General features: G+C 41.5%; 1 protein-coding gene across 6 annotated transcripts in view; it reads right to left on the bottom strand.

The window, feature by feature from the left end:
* The window catches only part of LOC124147658 (transmembrane protein 135-like), a 219,053-nt gene that overhangs the window by 25,627 nt on the left and 174,845 nt on the right, over positions 1-18,581 (bottom strand). For all 6 annotated transcript variants that reach the window (XR_007217921.1, XR_007217920.1, XR_007217919.1 and 3 more), the window contains 2 exons: positions 9,738-9,779; positions 4,695-4,890 (listed from right to left, as the gene is read on the bottom strand). Coding sequence is in view for 3 of the 6 variants with exons in the window: in XM_046518346.2 (XP_046374302.2) it covers positions 4,695-4,890; positions 9,738-9,779 (238 nt within the window). In the remaining 3 variants the exon portion in view is untranslated. The remainder of the gene's footprint in view (positions 1-4,694; positions 4,891-9,737; positions 9,780-18,581) is intronic.

The following is an 18,581-nucleotide window of genomic DNA, read 5'->3' as shown; positions in this document are numbered from 1 at the left end:
GACAGATCCCTATGATAGTTCTATTGCACCCTACCCAAAGGACAGATCCTGATGATAGTTCTATTGCACCCTACCCAAAGGACAGATCCCGATGATAGTTCCATTGCACCCTACCCAAAGGACAGATCCCGATGATAGTTCCATTGCACCCTACCAAGGGACAGATCCCGATGATAGTTCCATTGCACCCTACCAAAGGACAGATCCCGATGATAGTTCCATTGCACCCTACCCAAAGGACAGATCCCCATGATAGTTCTATTGCACCCTACCCAAAGGACAGATCCCCATGATAGTTCCATTGCACCCTACCCAAAGGACAGATCCCGATGATAGTTCCATTGCACCCTACCCAAAGGACAGATCCTGATGATAGTTCCATTGCACCCTACCCAAAGGACAGATCCCGATGATAGTTCCATTGCACCCTACCAAAGGACAGATCCCAATGATAGTTCTATTGCACCCTACCCAAAGGACAGATCCCGATGATAGTTCCATTGCACCCTACCCAAAGGACAGATCCCGATGATAGTTCCATTGCACCCTACCAAGGGACAGATCCCGATGATAGTTCCATTGCACCCTACCAAAGGACAGATCCCGATGATAGTTCCATTGCACCCTACCCAAAGGACAGATCCCGATGATAGTTCTATTGCACCCTACCCAAAGGACAGATCCCCATGATAGTTCTATTGCACCCTACCCAAAGGATAGATCCCGATGATAGTTCCATTGCACCCTACCCAAAGGACAGATCCTGATGATAGTTCCATTGCACCCTACCCAAAGGACAGATCCCGATGATAGTTCTATTGCACCCTACCCAAAGGACAGATCCCCATGATAGTTCTATTGCACCCTACCGAAAGGACAGATCCCGATGATAGTTCCATTGCACCCTACCCAAAGGACAGATCCTGATGATAGTTCCATTGCACCCTACCCAAAGGACAGATCCCGATGATAGTTCCATTGCACCCTACCAAAGGACAGATCCCAATGATAGTTCCATTGCACCCTACCCAAAGGACAGATCCCCATGATAGTTCTATTGCACCCTACCCAAAGGACAGATCCCCATGATAGTTCTATTGCACTCTACCCAAAGGACAGATCCCAATGATAGTTCCATTGCACCCTACCCAAAGGACAGATCCTGATGATAGTTCCATTGCAACCTACCCAAAGGACAGATCCCCATGATAGTTCTATTGCAACCTACCCAAAGGACAGATCCCGATGATAGTTCCATTGCACCCTACCCAAAGGACAGATCCCAATGATAGTTCTATTGCACCCTACCCAAAGGACAGATCCCAATGATAGTTCCATTGCACCCTACCCAAAGGACAGATCCCCATGATAGTTCCATTGCACCCTACCCAAAGGACAGATCTTCTATCACAGATCAAGTTGTGTAGTTGCATCCGTAAAATAACTTTAGATAATGGAAATTTTCTTGTCCAAACACACTCACTAAGGGTTGAGTACAAACAGCTAAGAAAACTTATAAAAAAACAACTAAAAACAAACTTAACAAACTTTACATACTTTATATATATATATATATATATATATATATATAACCTTATACATCATATTAAAGTGTAATAATAGTACTGCACTAAATAATATCGCCCCAAAGCAATAAGATTTTGCCTCCATTTCTCCTGCATTTGGAACAAACTCAACCAGCCTCCCACACCACCTCAGTAAGTTGAAGACAAGGAAATAAAGTATAGGGAGCCATCCAGCAAGTCTACTGGAGTCAGCCAGTCCGGTTGTGATTATGGTGGAACTATCAGTGTCAGTGTGAGACTTGTCAGGAATGATGGATTAGGATGAAGGCAGTCAGTCAGGCCCCTTGTCTGATCTTTCCTCACATCCCTGCATGCTGTGTACCAGCCATGCTATACCCCTCCCCTGGAGAAGCCAAGTCCCCCACCCCCCTGCTGTACAGGCCATGCTGTACCCCTCCCCTGGAGAAGCCAAGTCCCCCATCCCCCTGCTGTACAGGCTGTGCTTCTACACACCCCTGAGGGAACCCTAGCACCTCTTCCCCTACAGTGTACAGGCCATGCTTATACCCACCACTGGGGGAACCTTAGCACCTCTTCCTCTACAGTGTACAGGCCATGCTTATACCCACCCCTGGGGGAAACCCTAGTCCCCCATCCCCCTACAGTGTACAGGCCATACTTATACCTACCCATGGGGGAAACCCTAGTCTCCCTACCCCCTACTGTGTACAGGCCATACTTATACCTACCCATGGGGGAAACCCTAGTCTCTCATCCCCCTACAGTGTACAGGCCATACTTGTACTTACCGTTGGGGGGGAACCCTAGCACCTTTTCCCCTACAGTGTACAGGCCATACTTATACCCACCACTAGGGGAAACCCTAGTCCACCATCCCCCTACAGTGTACAGGCCATACTTATACCCACCCTTGGGGGAAACCCTAGTCCCCTATTCCATTGCTGTACAGGCCATACTTATACCCACCCCTGGGGGAAACCCTAGTCCCCTATCCCCCTACAGTGTACAGGCCATACTTATACCCACCACTGGGGGAAACCCTAGTCCCCTATTCCATTGCTGTACAGGCCATACTTATACCCACCACTGGGGGAAACCCTAGTCCCCTATCCCCCTACAGTGTACAGGCCATACTTATACCCACCCCTGGGGGAAACCCTAGTCCTCTATCCCCCTACAGTGTACAGGCCATACTTATACCCACCCCTTGGGGAAACCCTTGTCCCCCCTCCCCTACAGTGTACAGGCCATACTTATACCCACCCCTGGGGGAAACCCTAGTCCTCTATCCCCCTACAGTGTACAGGCAATACTTATACCCACCCCTGGGGGAAACCCTAGTCCCCCATCCCCCTACAGTGTACAGGCAATACTTATACCCACCCCTGGGGGAAACCCTAGTCCCCCATCCCCCTACAGTGTACAGGCCATACTTATACCCACCCCTGGGGGAAACCCTAGTCCCCTATTCCATTGCTGTACAGGCCATACTTATACCCACCACTGGGGGAAACCCTAGTCCCCTTTCCCCCTACAGTGTACAGGCCAAACTTATACCCACCCCTGGGGGAAACCCTTGTCCCCTATCCCCCTACAGTGTACAGGCCATACTTATACCCACCCCTGGGGGAAACCCTAGTCCCCTATCCCCCTACTGTGTACAGGCCATACTTATACCCACCCCTGGGGGAAACCCTAGTCCCCTATCCCATTGCTGTACAGGCCATACTTATACCCACCCCTGGGGGAAACCCTAGTCCCTCATCCCCCTACAGTGTACAGGCCATACTTATACCCACCCCTGGGGGAAACCCTAGTCCCCCATCTCCCTACAGTGTACAGGCCATACTTATACCCACCCCTGGGGGAAACCCTAATCCCCTATCCCCCTACAGTGTACAGGCCATACTTATACCCACCCCTGGGGGAAACCCTAGCCCTCCATCCCCCTACAGTGTACAGGCCATACTTATACCCACCCCTGGGGGAAACCCTAGTCCCCCATCCCCCTACAGTGTACAGGCCATACTTATACCCACCACTGTGGGAAACCCTAGTCTCCCATCCCCCTACAGTGTACAGGCCATACTTATACCCATTTCCTGAGCTGTCTTACTTTTGGGGTGCAATGAGCAAACATGACAAATTTGTGGGCCATGTTATTGTAACTTATCAATCTCCTCTTTCAGCACATCTGTATTAGAAGCATTTCAGTGCATGCCATCGCTCTGAGTTTCAACTGCAAGCAATACCTGTAATCTCTCCAGTACTGAAGCACAAGTATCAGCTAAACTGGCACTCAACACTCACCAGACTTTCATTCTGGGCACACGATGTCCTTCATTGAGGACATGAAGCTCCCCACATTGAGGACATGACATCTATATTGAGGACATGGTACAATGAGGATATGACGTCCACATTGAGAACATGACCCCCTCATTGAGGACATGACGCCCACATTGAGAACATGATGTCCACATTGATGACATTACATCTACATTGAGGACCTGGCACATTGAGGATATGCCACCCAGATTGAGGACATGAGGCCCAGATTGAGGATATGACGCCCAAATTGAGGACATGACGCCCACATTGAGGACATGACGTCCACATTGAGAACATGACGTCCACATTGAGGACATGACGTCCACATTGAGAACATGACGCCCTCATTGAGGACATGACGCCCACATTGAGGACATGACACCCACATTGAGGACATGACGCCCACATTGAGGACATGACGCCCACATTGAAGACATGACGCCCACATTGAGGACATGACACCCACATTGAGGATATGACGCCCTCATTGAGGACATGGCACCCACATTGAGGACATGATGTCCACATTGAGGACATGACGCCCACATTGAGGACATGACACCCACATTGAGGACATGGCCCCCACATTGAGGACATGACGCCCACATTGAGGACATGACACCCACATTGAGGACATGACGCCCACATTGAGGACATGATGTCCACATTGAGGACATGATGTCCACATTGAGGACATGACGCCCACATTGAGGACATGACACCCACATTGAGGACATGGCACCAACAAAGAGTAAGGACCGACATGAAAATACATGAGGACAAGCATGACACCATCACTGAGGACATGACACTTACCTTGAGAACATACAGGACACATCCACCCCGATGCTGACACATCCTGTGTCGAGGACTGGCCTCCAGGCGGGCCACCATCTTGTCCAGCAGTGCCAGACCAGTCCTCGACCTTGACCTCTCTGGTTCCTCATTGTTGTTAGAGCTTCGCCCAGGTGATGTGGCAGATTGAGGGCACTCTGCTGAGCCTACGATGTATCTGCAATCAACAATTTAGTCTCAAAGGTTGCTAAGCAGGATTGACACCAAAGAACAAATTGTCGAAACTAATATACATATTGTTCAATCAAACATGCTGAACTCCTGAAAAGTGCTAAGACTTCCACAAGCCCTGACAAACACCATTACAATTACATGTGAACAGGATTGCCGTCAACGAGCAAGATAAGACATTGAAAGCTTGGCTGCACTTGTCATACATTGTAAGAGATCAGTGCTTCCAGGTGTCAGTGAGAAAGTTTTAAGTGTCACAGACTCTGAGTAACAGCGTTAACCCACATCATACATATTCACATTTATGTCATGTCAGGTTTGTCTTGCGCTTGTGGGTAACATCATCCGACCAATGACACTGAGCAATGTCAGGGACGGCATAGCGGCATCGCAGCCTCCTCCTGCTCCCAGTCCCCACTCCCTCCGTGTTGCTCCTGCTGCTATTAAAGTGTCTCTCAGGTTTAATCTCATCATCCCTGTGCCACAAAAGGATTACAATGAGGTATGTGTCTGATGTGAATATCTCCAGATATACCATGTCCAGGAGTGGAATGTCTGTGTTATCTCACTACCACAGTAACATGGTAGAGTTCACTGAAATCAGTTACTAGGATTAACCTGACTGCTGCTATTGTCAAAAAGACAGTAAACAGTAGTGTCCGTGTCTTGGAGTTTAACTTGAACTGTGTCAGCATAAAGATGCCTTATATATGGACTATAACCTGGGGATCAGGTCTTTGAGTATTATGGTTAAAGTTTTATCAATCACAATGTCTGTCTGTCCATCAGCCGTCCTTTCTTGTTTCTGGAGCAGAGCTCCAAAACCGTTAAATATTTTTGGTTGAAACTGGTGGGGAACTGGTGTCTTTTGATGATTTGGGATTTTGATTCTTTTGATTTTGCTTGTTTTCATGATTTTTCATGATGACGACAAGATGTTTTCCATTTCTGGAGTAGAACTCCAAAACGGTTTAATATTTCTTGTTGAAACTTGCTATATAGATCAGTCTAGTAGGGAATTGGTGCCTATTAATGATTTGGAAATTTAAAAAAAAAAATTCATGACGACAAGTTGGACTTTTACTGAAAATGAAAGTAGTGCTCGTTTCCAGAGCAGAACTCCAAAACTGTTGAATATTTCCAGATGAAACTTGGTATACAGATCTGGGATTTTGAAAAATACTGAACAGCATTTTTTTTTATCTTCACTGAACTGAAGGTATCCAATGGCAATGAACCAAAAGTGGGGTATAAGTAGCCAATGTCCAGACCGGGGGGATATGTCATCTCCTGATGACTCTTGTTACATCTAGGAGAAAGTGATTAATACTACTGGAACATATGAAAATGAAAGTCTACATGTGAAATAAAAAACACATGCCTTTAAAAGGAGTGAGTTGGGTTTACTGCTGCTCTGAACAGTATTCCAGCTGTATCACAGAGTGTCAGCTTAATGTAGGAGGAAAGCCCCAAGTGATTCAGGTCTCAGACGTTTACCACTTTGGCGAAACCCACGAGCATGGGTATGATGCTGACAAACAAAGAAACATAATGGGGTGAACTTGGATGCAAACATGGACCCAGGGAGAGACAAGCATGAGGTACTAGGGACCTATTCTGCCCTGGACCCCAGGGAGAGACAAGCATGAGGTACTGGGGAACTATTCTGCCCTGGACCCCAGGGAGAGACAAGCATGAGGTACTGGGGAACTATTCTGCCCTGGACCCCAGGGAGAGACAGGCATGAGGTACTGGGGAACTATTCTGCCCTGGACCCCAGGGAGAGACAGGCATGAGGTACTGGGGAACTATTCTGCCCTGGACCCCACAATATTCCCACAAGCAGAAGGAAAGGACTCATTTTTATTTCAGAAGATGATGTAGGATAATAAGGACAAAACAATGGCATGAATTCATATTACTTATCGATACTTATATGCAAAGTTTTGTGTGAGGCTCAATTGTAAATAAAGAAGTTATCAATGATATTGTTTGTCAAAATGAAAACACTAGGAATTTATATGTTTCAAACCTGAAACCAGGCAAAATAAAGTTGCTACTATTGAGTACTATTTCCCGAAAAGAGCAAAAAGTTATCCCATATGCAGTGATATAGGAAATATATTCCCTCAGCAGACAATGTTGCTGGAGACTATTTCTTTTTAAGTACAAATTCCCAATTTAGTGTTGCCAAGCAATAATTACGACACTTACTTTCATACAAAAACATTCCATTTATCAGAGTATTTTTGGCTTTTTCCGTCATCAAATTGTCAGACTTTTTTAGTGTTACACACTGAGTACTTGATTAGGCCATTTCAGTCGAAACCAAAATGAAATGTTTTTATCTGGTTCCTGGAATGTATAGAGATAAATGACTGAGCAATATTAATTCCATTTTCACGAGGTGAAACAGAAATTTCTTCAAATTGATTAGTGAGGAAACCAAGTGTAATGAATGGGTTTGAATTTCAACCAGGAAATAACTGGGCTGATGGTATCGATGAGGCCCTGATTGTCACTTTAAATAAGCATTAAATTCGCCTCGGTGCCATCTTGCACAAAACACTGACACTAATGTATTCATGCAATTGCGCCATCTCCAATCTGCAAGATTAATCCTATATGATGCCACATGCAAACAGGACCACTGACCCCGGGCCTTCCCATCATGCACTATTCTGGTAATTCAGACAAAAAAACACAACACCCAGTAATTTCCATCCTAACAGGTCAGCCTGCAAGCAGCCTCATTCCGATAGCAGCCCTTATCCTGATCCCAAAATACGCTCTGCGAGACCGCTGCTCACCACACTAGCAAGGTAATTACGGGGAACAAAAATTCAATGAATTTTAATCAGTTGAGTTGGTACATGCAAGTCAGATTGAAGCTTTAGGCCTTCCATAACTGACTTTACGTTTCTCATTTCTGAAATTACCTCAGGACCAATCACACACAAGGACGCATACGTTGAATAGTCAACAATGAAAGATTTGTCGTCGTTAGTATTGTATTTTGTTAAAATATGATACCAGAAAGGATTTGGTAAATGCGATCCAAGTTAACTTCCATTATGGTTTTTACTGTTAACCCGTGAACCAGTAATCTCTGAAAAAATCAAGGCCAAGTTTCTCAATGTGGGTCATGTCAAGGTCAATATTTGTCATGTCAAGGTCAATATCGGTCATGTCAAGGTTACTATCTGTGTCAAGTCAAAGTTACTATCTGTGTCAAGTCAAAGTTACTGTGTCAAGTCAAAGTTACTGTGTCAAGTCAAGGTTACGATCTGTGTCATGTCAAAGTTACTGTGTCAAGTCAAGGTTACTATCTGTGTCAAGTCAAAGTTACTATCTGTGTCAAGTCAAAGTTACTGTGTCAAGTCAAAGTTACTGTGTCAAGTCAAGGTTACGATCTGTGTCTTGTCAAAGTTACTGTCTGTCATGTCAAGGTTACTATCCGTGTCATGTCAAAGTTACTGTCTAAGAATTACATCAAGATGACTCTGTCACATCAAGTTTATTATCAAATAATTACACAAAGGTCATTATTTAAGAATTACATAAGGTCACTCTTCCAGATCAAGGTCACTATTCAAGAACTACCGTACTCCATGTTACCATCTGTGTCATGTCAAGGTTAATCTACCATCTAAGAATCGTATCAAAGTCACTGGATCTGTGTCATGTAATTGTTATCTAAGAGTAGTCTGTCATGTTAAGTTAAATTTTTAATTATAACAAGGTCACTCTGTGTCATATCATGGTTAAAATGAAAGAATTACACCAAGGCTACTCATCTAAGAATCATACTGAGGTCTCTATCTGTGTCATGTCATGTCAAGGTTGAATAGGTCTTCAGCAACCCATGCTTGCCGTAAAAGGCGACTATGCTTGTCATAAGAGGCGACAAACAGGATCGGGTGGTCAGACCAGCTGACTTGGTTCAGGCACGTCATCGTATCCAAATTGAGTGGATCGATGCTCATGATCTCAATTGTCTGAACCAGATTTCAGTTATTTACAGACCGCCGTCATATAGATGGAATATTGCTGAGTGCGGCATTAAACAACAAACAAACATGTCAAGGTTAAATCATGATATATAAGAATTCACATCAAAGTCACTATCTGTGTCATGTCAAGGATACTATGTCAATCACTTCAAAGTACATATATTGTCATCTGAGGCTATTCTCTGTAAACCTTGTCAGTACAAATTGTCGAGCATGAAATTAATGAAAGCAATTAGTATCTCAATGTTTTGCTACATGAAAACTATATAGTAGCAATTGCTCCTGAAATTTGTTTGAGTTAAAAGTTAGCCAACTTTGTTATGTAACTTGAAAAAAAAAACAAATAAAGTGGAAGGACTTATTTCATTATTCAGGTTATTTTGGCATGTTTGAATTTGCAGCCAAGAAAACCAAATTCCACCAATCCAGAAAATTGATATCTTAGTTTTTGGAATTTTGGGAGTGAAAAACCCTGGTTGGAAAGTGAAGCCAAAATAATGAAATTTCAAATAGTGTGTTCTTCAAAAGTTACTCGTAAGCTTTGTGCGCCATATCTGTCAAACTGGTCTCGTCTTCATTACAGTCTCACTATAGGCAACGTCGTTTCAGTCAACAACCACGTTTGCAATTCAGATAAACTTTTTCCCACTTTTTGCCAGAGCAACTTTGAAAACCAATTTGATTAAAAACTATCGCCTGACAACACATTGTAAGCAAAGTGATGCTGCTTTTAGCACTCTATGTGCGACAATGTGAGGGCACTCTCTGTGAAGCAAATATGACACTGCAGTGCCTCATCATGTAAATGTGTGGTACTCACTGGAGGCCGGAGATTGTGGACTGGGGCAGACTCGACTCGCGTCTGCAAAAGAAACAAAGCCCTTGGAGTAATTCTCTTCTATTTGCATGCAGCTAAACCAGAAACAATGACAAATATTCCAAAAATGTATGAATAGCAATAGTTTTTACCTCATCAACCTGTGGTTTGAGTGAGATTATGCATGTAAAATGTCCACAGGGGTTTGTGGGGATGATGATGTTGGTAAAGGGGAATATGTCAAGGGATTACATCCAGCTAACGGATCAGAATATCTGCACTGATGGTCAAGCGCTGGCTGCTTTATCATTGTTGAAGCTTGCTTGTAGAACGCTAGATTTAAAACACAAAAGTGCAATATCTTAAGGCCAACATTGTTTTTTAAACAGCAGTTAAAACATCTGGATGGATATAAGATCATTGGTTGTTTCATTCAAAGTTCATATATTGGACTAATAAACAGATTAAATAAAATTGTGATATTCTTAGGCCAACAACTGATTTGATATGTCTGTGACTTACATTCTTTGAAAAAAAGACACAAGACACAAGACACAAGACACAATCTCCCCATACATTAAAATACCAGCTTCTGATTGGTTTAGGAACAGGCAATTATTCTCCACGTAGCTCATGTATCATGCTGAGATATGAATCATAACGCTATAGGTAATCGCTTATCAAGCTTAAGTATTGTTGAGCTGAAATGAACCGATGTTTATCCAAAAGCAATGGGTAAAGGGAAGTAACTTGGTTTTACTCAGTGAAACTTTGGACATCTATACCGGGTCTGTATGAATGAATGTAGGTGAGACAAATTCATTATCAACCAATCCCTTGGGGCATATGGTGTACCCTGTGTGTGAGTCTATGTATAGGCTCTCACACAGGGTATTTCACACCATATGCCCCTCGAGATTGGCTGACATCTTATGTCTGTGACCTACATTCATATCAGAATATAAATCAGTGTCATAAATTCTTATAAATGAAACATGCAAGAACAGTGCTTGTGACATTGAATCTTTGTAAACTGATGTTTGACTTGTTTTTCAAAACAATTTTGCATTCATTGAACATTTGTATGAATACTAAATAAGATGAGTTGTGGGGGAAGTATTATATTAGAATTGGACCCTAGCAACCTGTGCTGGTTGTAAGAGTCGATTTAATGGATCCTATGGTCAGGCTCTGTGACTTGGATGATTGTCCGTCATTGCACCTGAAAGGCGACGATTGCTCACTATATCAACCACTGTTTTGTCTGCTCCAGACTCAATTATTTCCATGCTGCGTCATAGAGCTGGAATATGACCATGACATATTAACTATATACAGTCAAGTCCTGTTAATCTGACTGTCAATGCTGATAAGGACAATCACTTGTTGGTTAACGGTGTGAGAACCTACACCGAAACGTCGCTCTTAGTTGTAATAAAGAAATTGTTCATCCATAAGTTCTTATCCTTACTTAACATATAGTTAGTACATGGCTATACAGAGAGATTCAGAGAGAAACTATTCCATTGTCATTCCGCATATCTGAGAGACTCATTTACCACCTGCATCAAGTTTTGAACCACAGACATCTCGAACTGCATGTACAACCGCTAGTCCTACACCATGACTGTGTAATGTATGGATTTTATGAAATAAAAACAATCGAGATTGATATAAAAGCAAGTCTAGCCACCTCTGTGAAATCAGCATCCGGAAAATTAAATGTTTTAATTTAGAGGAGAGAAATGTACCGGTATTTTGTAACAAAAGATTTCATAGACTATTATGTTACTCGAGTGCAACCGCCTGTTTCATCTGACAGCTGTTGGTTGTTTGCACCTTGGTTCCTCATCAACATTGAATCATTATGTCATACATAAAAACATGGTAGCATGAAGTACAGCTAAACCATTACGTCATGAAGAAAGACCGAAAAAGTGTGTATATGTGAAAACAATACTCTGGCACCCAACACCTGCATGTATTATTTTTCACGAATACATGTTTTTTGTTTTTTCATGACAAAAGTTCAGCTTTACAACGAAATTCAAGATTTTTTTATTGTACAAGAATGCCCACTTGGGGCCTCGTACAAAAATAGAGTATTTATATGGTGGAGATGAGAACATGATATATATATATGTTACAGCCAATCTGTGCAACTGTCTATTGCGTGCATGTATTTTCGAGCCGTATTTTATTTTTGTTTTACAGTTGTTAAGAAACCACTTAGTCATTTATGATTTAATGTTGATGCATCCGAATGTGAAAACAATTCAGTAATCAGATCTTTGTAAAATAACTCGATGAATAGATCCTTATAAAATAAGTTTGTCCTTTTGACTTCCACACGTCACTGTCAATTGCATGCACTGGGCAAGCTGTATTGCCTATTGCACACACTGGGCAGTTGCACAGATTGGGTGTAACATACACATATAGAATACTAAACGAGCTCCCGTGTAATACCAATTTTATGAAACGAGTGAATAGTTGGGGTATCTGACGAGCGAAAGCGAGTCAGATACCCCAACTATTCACGAGTTTCATAAAAATTGGTTTTACACGGGAGCGAGTTTAGTATTTTATTTATTACTTGCCATTTATTACGTTTTTAGAATTATACTGTTGAGTATGAATAGGCTGACACCTACACGATCCACGGCATAGTCCAATTGAGTTTAACAGAATAATACTTCAAACACGTCAAAAGTTGAAACGTATGAATTTAATACCATACAACGGTCCACCTTTAGAATTCACAAAATTATCGTAGGGCTAAGACTATCGCAAATCACATACTTTAACTTAGACTTACGACTGTCGTTGCGCTACAATACGATCGCCTTGTGGAACGGGCCTTGCACCTCAAAGTTTACAATAACGTCACAATACCCCATGACGTAATTTGTGGAATTTTGTTGCAAGATCCATCGGCGAAACAATGCCATGTGACGTGAGCCTAGCAACAAGGTTGCTGGGGTCGAGTGTGCAAAAGCTCCTCTCAGAGATCTATCAAATCCACACGCAATGTCGTTTTATAAGCCAAGGGATGTTGAGAGTTTTCAATATTTGTTCGTGACACGTGTTCTGAGAGTACATAAGCACGCGTTTTGGTATTACACAATGTGTAATACAGCTGTATGTTTATTGAACGGATGATCTCTTCACGGGCAAGTAATAAATAACATTATTGCATGACAACATGATGGAAATGGAAATACAGGTGATAGAAGCCTCCATATGTAGGAACAACGTGTGAAGCCCATTTCTGGTGTAAGTCTCCCGCCGTGATATTGCTGGAATATTGCTAAAAGCGGCGTAAAACCACACTCAACCACCTCAATCACCATGTGTAAGTTTTTTACAAGTTTTTAAAGTCACAGGCAACGTTCATGTACTCCATGCTGCCACGTCATTTCACATTCCAAACTTGTCAACAATTTCCCATGAACTATTTCCAGCGAAGCTCATTGGCCTTACTCCACCATGTTGTACATATTTCTGAATTTAGTCAATAATTATTTCTATAATCTGTGTTTTGCACTAACTACACTGTTATTTCTTCCATCCCTGAGATGCTTAAACTGTCCTGAATGAAATGTCAATGCAATAAGTGAATGCATGAATGTCACGTAATGCTCCACACTGCACCAATCTTATCTGTTCCCATTAATTCTGCACGATGTCACATGCACCTCTACAACACTGGCAATGCCACCATATCAGCCACAACCCACCTTCACTATTACTTCACTCTAGTCATCTTTCTTATTGTTTTCATCGATGTAATCAGGGGCGGAAAAGCAACTGCCTACATCAAAAAGATTTTTTGTTGTAAGTAAACCTCAATTTACCATCTGGGCAGTAAATTATTTATTCAACCTCTACACGGTCAATTGTGATATTTATTGTCTAACGTGAAAATCAAAATCTTTACCCACTTTAGGAGTTTAGTGGTACATGGTTTGTGACATCAGCAAACCACGCTCAACCAATTATTTTCTTTATAATGATAGCTTGGCTCGTGTTAAGATGTGAAAAGATAAATAACCATCACATACAACGAATGAACATGTAATGTTATCGATTCGTTTTAATCTTCAAATTTGATTTGTCATCGTAGATGTTTCTTTAATGAAAGTTGAAAATGTGTTGGTGAAACACACACATATATATATATATTACTGATAAAAAATTATGATAAAATATCACCAATATTTGTTACAAATAAAATCTAACATAAACAGTCCCCAAATGCAGGAAATAGCTTTTAAAAGCATCTTATTTTCTAAAATTTCTGGGTAAGCATGCCCCCAAAACCATTAAGTGGGCCTTGGAAAATTATTTTTTTCTTACACTTAAAATCAGCCAAGTTGCGCCCCTGGTTATGTAGTAAGTTTTGCAATCTGTCTCCAATATAGGATGTTATTTGCAATAAATATCTTATCTTATCTCATTGAAATGTCTTTTTATTCAAATTATCAAAGCTGCCTTGCATGCGCAAATGTTCTTTAAATACTTCAAAAAAATACTTTAAAACAGTCATGATGATAGAAGTGCTTGAATTTTTTTATTCCTATGACAATTAGGATATATACAGTAAACTATGTTTATAACAAACATGCTTATAATGAACTGACTGATATAACGAACTGTTTCTTGGTCCCGTTCATTTTCCGCATGTTAAAAATGTTTATAACGAACTATGGTTATAACAAATTAACATGTGTGGTCCCTTTGAATTTGTTATAACCGTAGTTTACTGTATATAGGTAATTCTGGACAGGTTGTAAATTAGGTAAATAACAGACATATTGTCATTGCATTTAGAAGCTGATTACTGGTCGAACATATTTCCTCAGTTTTTGTCATTTTCTAATTTAGAAACCGTTCTTCCAGCAGTTGCACGATCAGGTTGTTCTGAAACAGCCCTGACGCCACGATACAGTAATTTGCCTCTTAGCTTGATTGCCTCCTTAGCTTCGGACAATATGGCCAAATGACAGCTTGTTGTCAGAATACCGCCATGTACTGACAGTGTGAGATGTAGATATGTTGAAGCTGCAAGCAGCCACAAGCTAATTGTTATACGATAACACTGTCCCCATTGTCCCTACACACCACAGGAGCCCCGGCAATAACAGACTCCTAATCATTTGAGGATTGCCTGATTGGTCACTTTGTGTCCAGCCCTATTACTACAGCCACAGTGATTGGTCATTCAGTTGGCAGGAGGTCATGATGTCAACGAATGATTGATGACCAATTGTGTTGGGGCAGCTGTGTATGAAGCGCCCCCTGGTGGAGGAACGGTGGGCTCCCTGTGGAATGCACGGTGGTGTTGTGAGTGGCCCCCTCATCCATCTTGCCATACACCGCCTTGACAGTTTTGACAGCCCTGAGATTGAGACTCAGAGCCCCAAACATTTCTCAAGCCTGACTCTTTTCAAATGTAGATGAGATTTAGGTAGTGTATAGCAGCTCTGCTGGCGTTTGATAGAGGCAAGTGACTTATCCATTTATCCTGACTGGGGTTGTATAGGAGCACCCGGGCAAAGGGGCCGCTTCTATATTGGGTTGTGAGGGAACTTGCCCCACAGTGGGGACCCCACAACCCCTACAACAACACACTCCCATCATGAATATGGCGCTTAGTTAAAAACAACCACCACAATATACAGTGATAGATGAGAAGGCCTAGGATATGGGACAACACAGGGATTGAGGACAAGAACTGGCCTTCCCTGTACAGGCTGAATTCACTAACCCTCAGTCTACCTTTCAGGGATATCTCCTTCACTTGGGACTCAATACAAAAATTCAATTTCAATTCAATTTAGTGTACAAAACTACAAATTGGGTTATTCCAAAAGAATATGGAATAAAATAACCATTTCCCACATTTTGATTCAACGCATGCACATAGAAATATAAAAAGTGTAGATTTTGAATTTTGAATTTCATTTTCTTCAAAATTGTGATGGAAATAATGTTTACAAAATTGACATTTTTTTACCAAATTGATAAAATTAAAACATTTGAGACAGGATTTTTTTATGTAAAATGAATTTCTGGTGCCAAAAATGAATATCTTGATTGTGCAACACACACATTTTACCTGGCCCGCCCTCTTTGTATGTGGAACAGATGGCAAAATATATTTTCACCTTAACAAATGAAAAATCGCTTTTGTTGTGAATCATTATTTGAGTGTTGATAAATGTCCAAACTTGAAAGCATCAAAGAGCTTGGAGGCAATTCTAGCGGTGGCAACCTGCGAAGACTCTTTGAAGCTGATGTGCAGTTGGCATGTCGTGTTGGGAAGAAGAAAAGGTTTGGCTAGTGTACCAAGCCTCTGTAGACACGTATGGGAAACAGTTTGAACACAACACCTTCCGACTTGATTGGAGGAAACAACAGTGAAAACCACGTCAAAACAAAACAAAGTGAAACACAATTCTCCGAGCTGACACTCTCGTCCATTTCTCCCTGTACGGCCATGTGGCTAACCAGTTAAATGGGAATGTTACAGTTACTTGGAATTTACATCAGATATCTGTTTGCAACTGCCATCAACTTTTTACAACTTTTTTTTTCACTTTCTCCAATTTCCAGCCATTTCCCTATTGCCAGCTCGTCACCTTTCTAGACAGTCGAAAGAAAATGTCCTCCGTAGTTCAACAACAATCTTCAAAACATAATCACAATCAAATGGTATACAAAATATACAGCTACTTGATTGCATAAACTATTCTTTCCCCAAAGAACCCCATCATAATGTTGTATACATATTTACAAACACATGACCATATCTTGCATAAATCACGCCAGGATTGAGTGAACTTAACTTTCACCTAGAAGAGTTAGCTCCCTTTGACCAGTAAGCATTCTCCCATGTGGCAAGTGGCACTGAATGCTTGGATAAGTTCCCTCTCCGGCAAATCATTGACTTTTCAGATGAGGCTTTTGTTGAAAGAATGCTGACACTTTTATGACTGTTTTATGTCCTCTGCAAGACTGAATCCAATTCATGTCAGAACATAATCCTTGGATTTTTTGGAGGAAATTAAAGTATAACTACATGCAACAGTGATACACATTGGCGGCCCAAACACAGATGAGTGAATTAAAACAAAAGCTTTTACGAAAAGGGTAGAAACGTGTATTTGACAGTATATGTAATGCGTGTATACAGAGGGCGCGGGGGTCTCCAGAATACGGAGTAGGTAGGAGAGGCTACATTGAAAAATGTTCCACCGAGTTGACCTCCCATTGTATCGCTGACAGCGTCAGATGATGGATTGCCATCAACACTGACGACCCTGTCATGGAAAATTAATTCTGACTTAATGTAGATGTGATGAAACTGTGATGTATAACAGTGTCACCCCTAGGTCTAATCATATTTAATAGCGATGTATCAATGGCGCATATGCCGGAAACATTATCATCACTGCCCAGATTGGCTTAGCCACATATTTTAACCTCAACAAATCTTTTCCTATAAAACCTTTAAAATCCCATCAGTAAATCGTTATAACCTAATTATTCACTAGTAATTGACACCAGCTAGGCTGGTTGTTTGGGCCGTGTTCATCAATTTAACATGTTTTGTTGTGCGAACCTTATAGATTTTTGATAGCGGTGATAAATTATACCTCTTGAATTTGGTAGGCTGTAGAATCACCCCAAAGAGGTTGTCAGCGTGGGACAATTATCTTACGGTCTCATTTATCACACTTAGCTAAGTCCATATAATCCATAACCCTACGAGCCACGGATGTCCAAACACATAAAACACCTTCAATCTCGGTGGAGCACGGGAGAGAGGCCTGATGCTAGCTGCATCCAGTCTGCTTCTGGGGTTGTAATAATCACCTCAATCATAATATTTTAACAGGTGGGCACTTGCTCAAGATAGCTGGGTAGAATCTGATACACAACCTTCCATGCTAGGCCACAGAAAAATGATCTGATTACACAGGAACCCCAGTCAGTGAGACTAGGTTCTATCAGGCAGACAGGCCATGTGGCCGCAAATATATATCTAGAGAGTGACAGTGTTCATGTAGTATCACACGACATGTTTCATAAACATAGACATGGAGATTTTAGTCTGAAATAAGAACATATTTATTTTCAGTTTCAGATTTATTTGGCAGTTAAGTTGATGTAGCTGGCAGGGATCTGACGTTTGTGCCCTGTCTAATGTGATGGAAAGTTGTTCTACACCTGCCGGTTAGACCAGAGGGAGGGAGTTAGAATTGAACATCACATCACAAATTTGAAATTAAATCATATCTGAAAGTAACCACCTCATTACATTACAGCAGTTACAAGGCTAAGACTCAGTGCTCACAACCTTCAAATTGAGAGAGGAAGATACTCTGACACTCCATCAACAGAGAGAATATGTACCTTCTGTGATATTAATGAAATAGAAGATGAGGAACACTTTCTGTTGCAATGCCCTCTCTACAAAGATCTGAGACTGGAACTAAAATCATCACCCGCCTTAGCTATGCACCCAATATCACCTAAAATACTACTAAATCCATCAGCACCTGCAAAAATGATTATATTTCATTTACAAAATGTTCAAGCAAAGAATCTCCTCCCTAGCCCTTTATAGCAATATTTGTATTCAATTGTGTATATCAATGTTTATAACTTTCCATTATAACAAGTCATGTTCATGCTTTGTACCCTGCCTGGGTGTTTATGTACAATAAATCTTCTTCTTCTTCTCCAGGTCTATAACCTGATCACAGTCTATATACTTGCTTCCTTCATAACTGGTCATGTTCATGCTCTGTATCCTACACCCCGTGGGTGTTAATGTAC

Source organism: Haliotis rufescens, unplaced genomic scaffold, assembly GCF_023055435.1.
Source record: "Haliotis rufescens isolate VD_foot unplaced genomic scaffold, xgHalRufe1.0.p SCAF_32, whole genome shotgun sequence".
Classification (NCBI taxonomy): Eukaryota; Metazoa; Mollusca; class Gastropoda; order Lepetellida; family Haliotidae; genus Haliotis; species Haliotis rufescens.
Note: the sequence above shows the minus strand (reverse complement) of the source record. Positions and strands in the feature narration are given on the sequence as shown.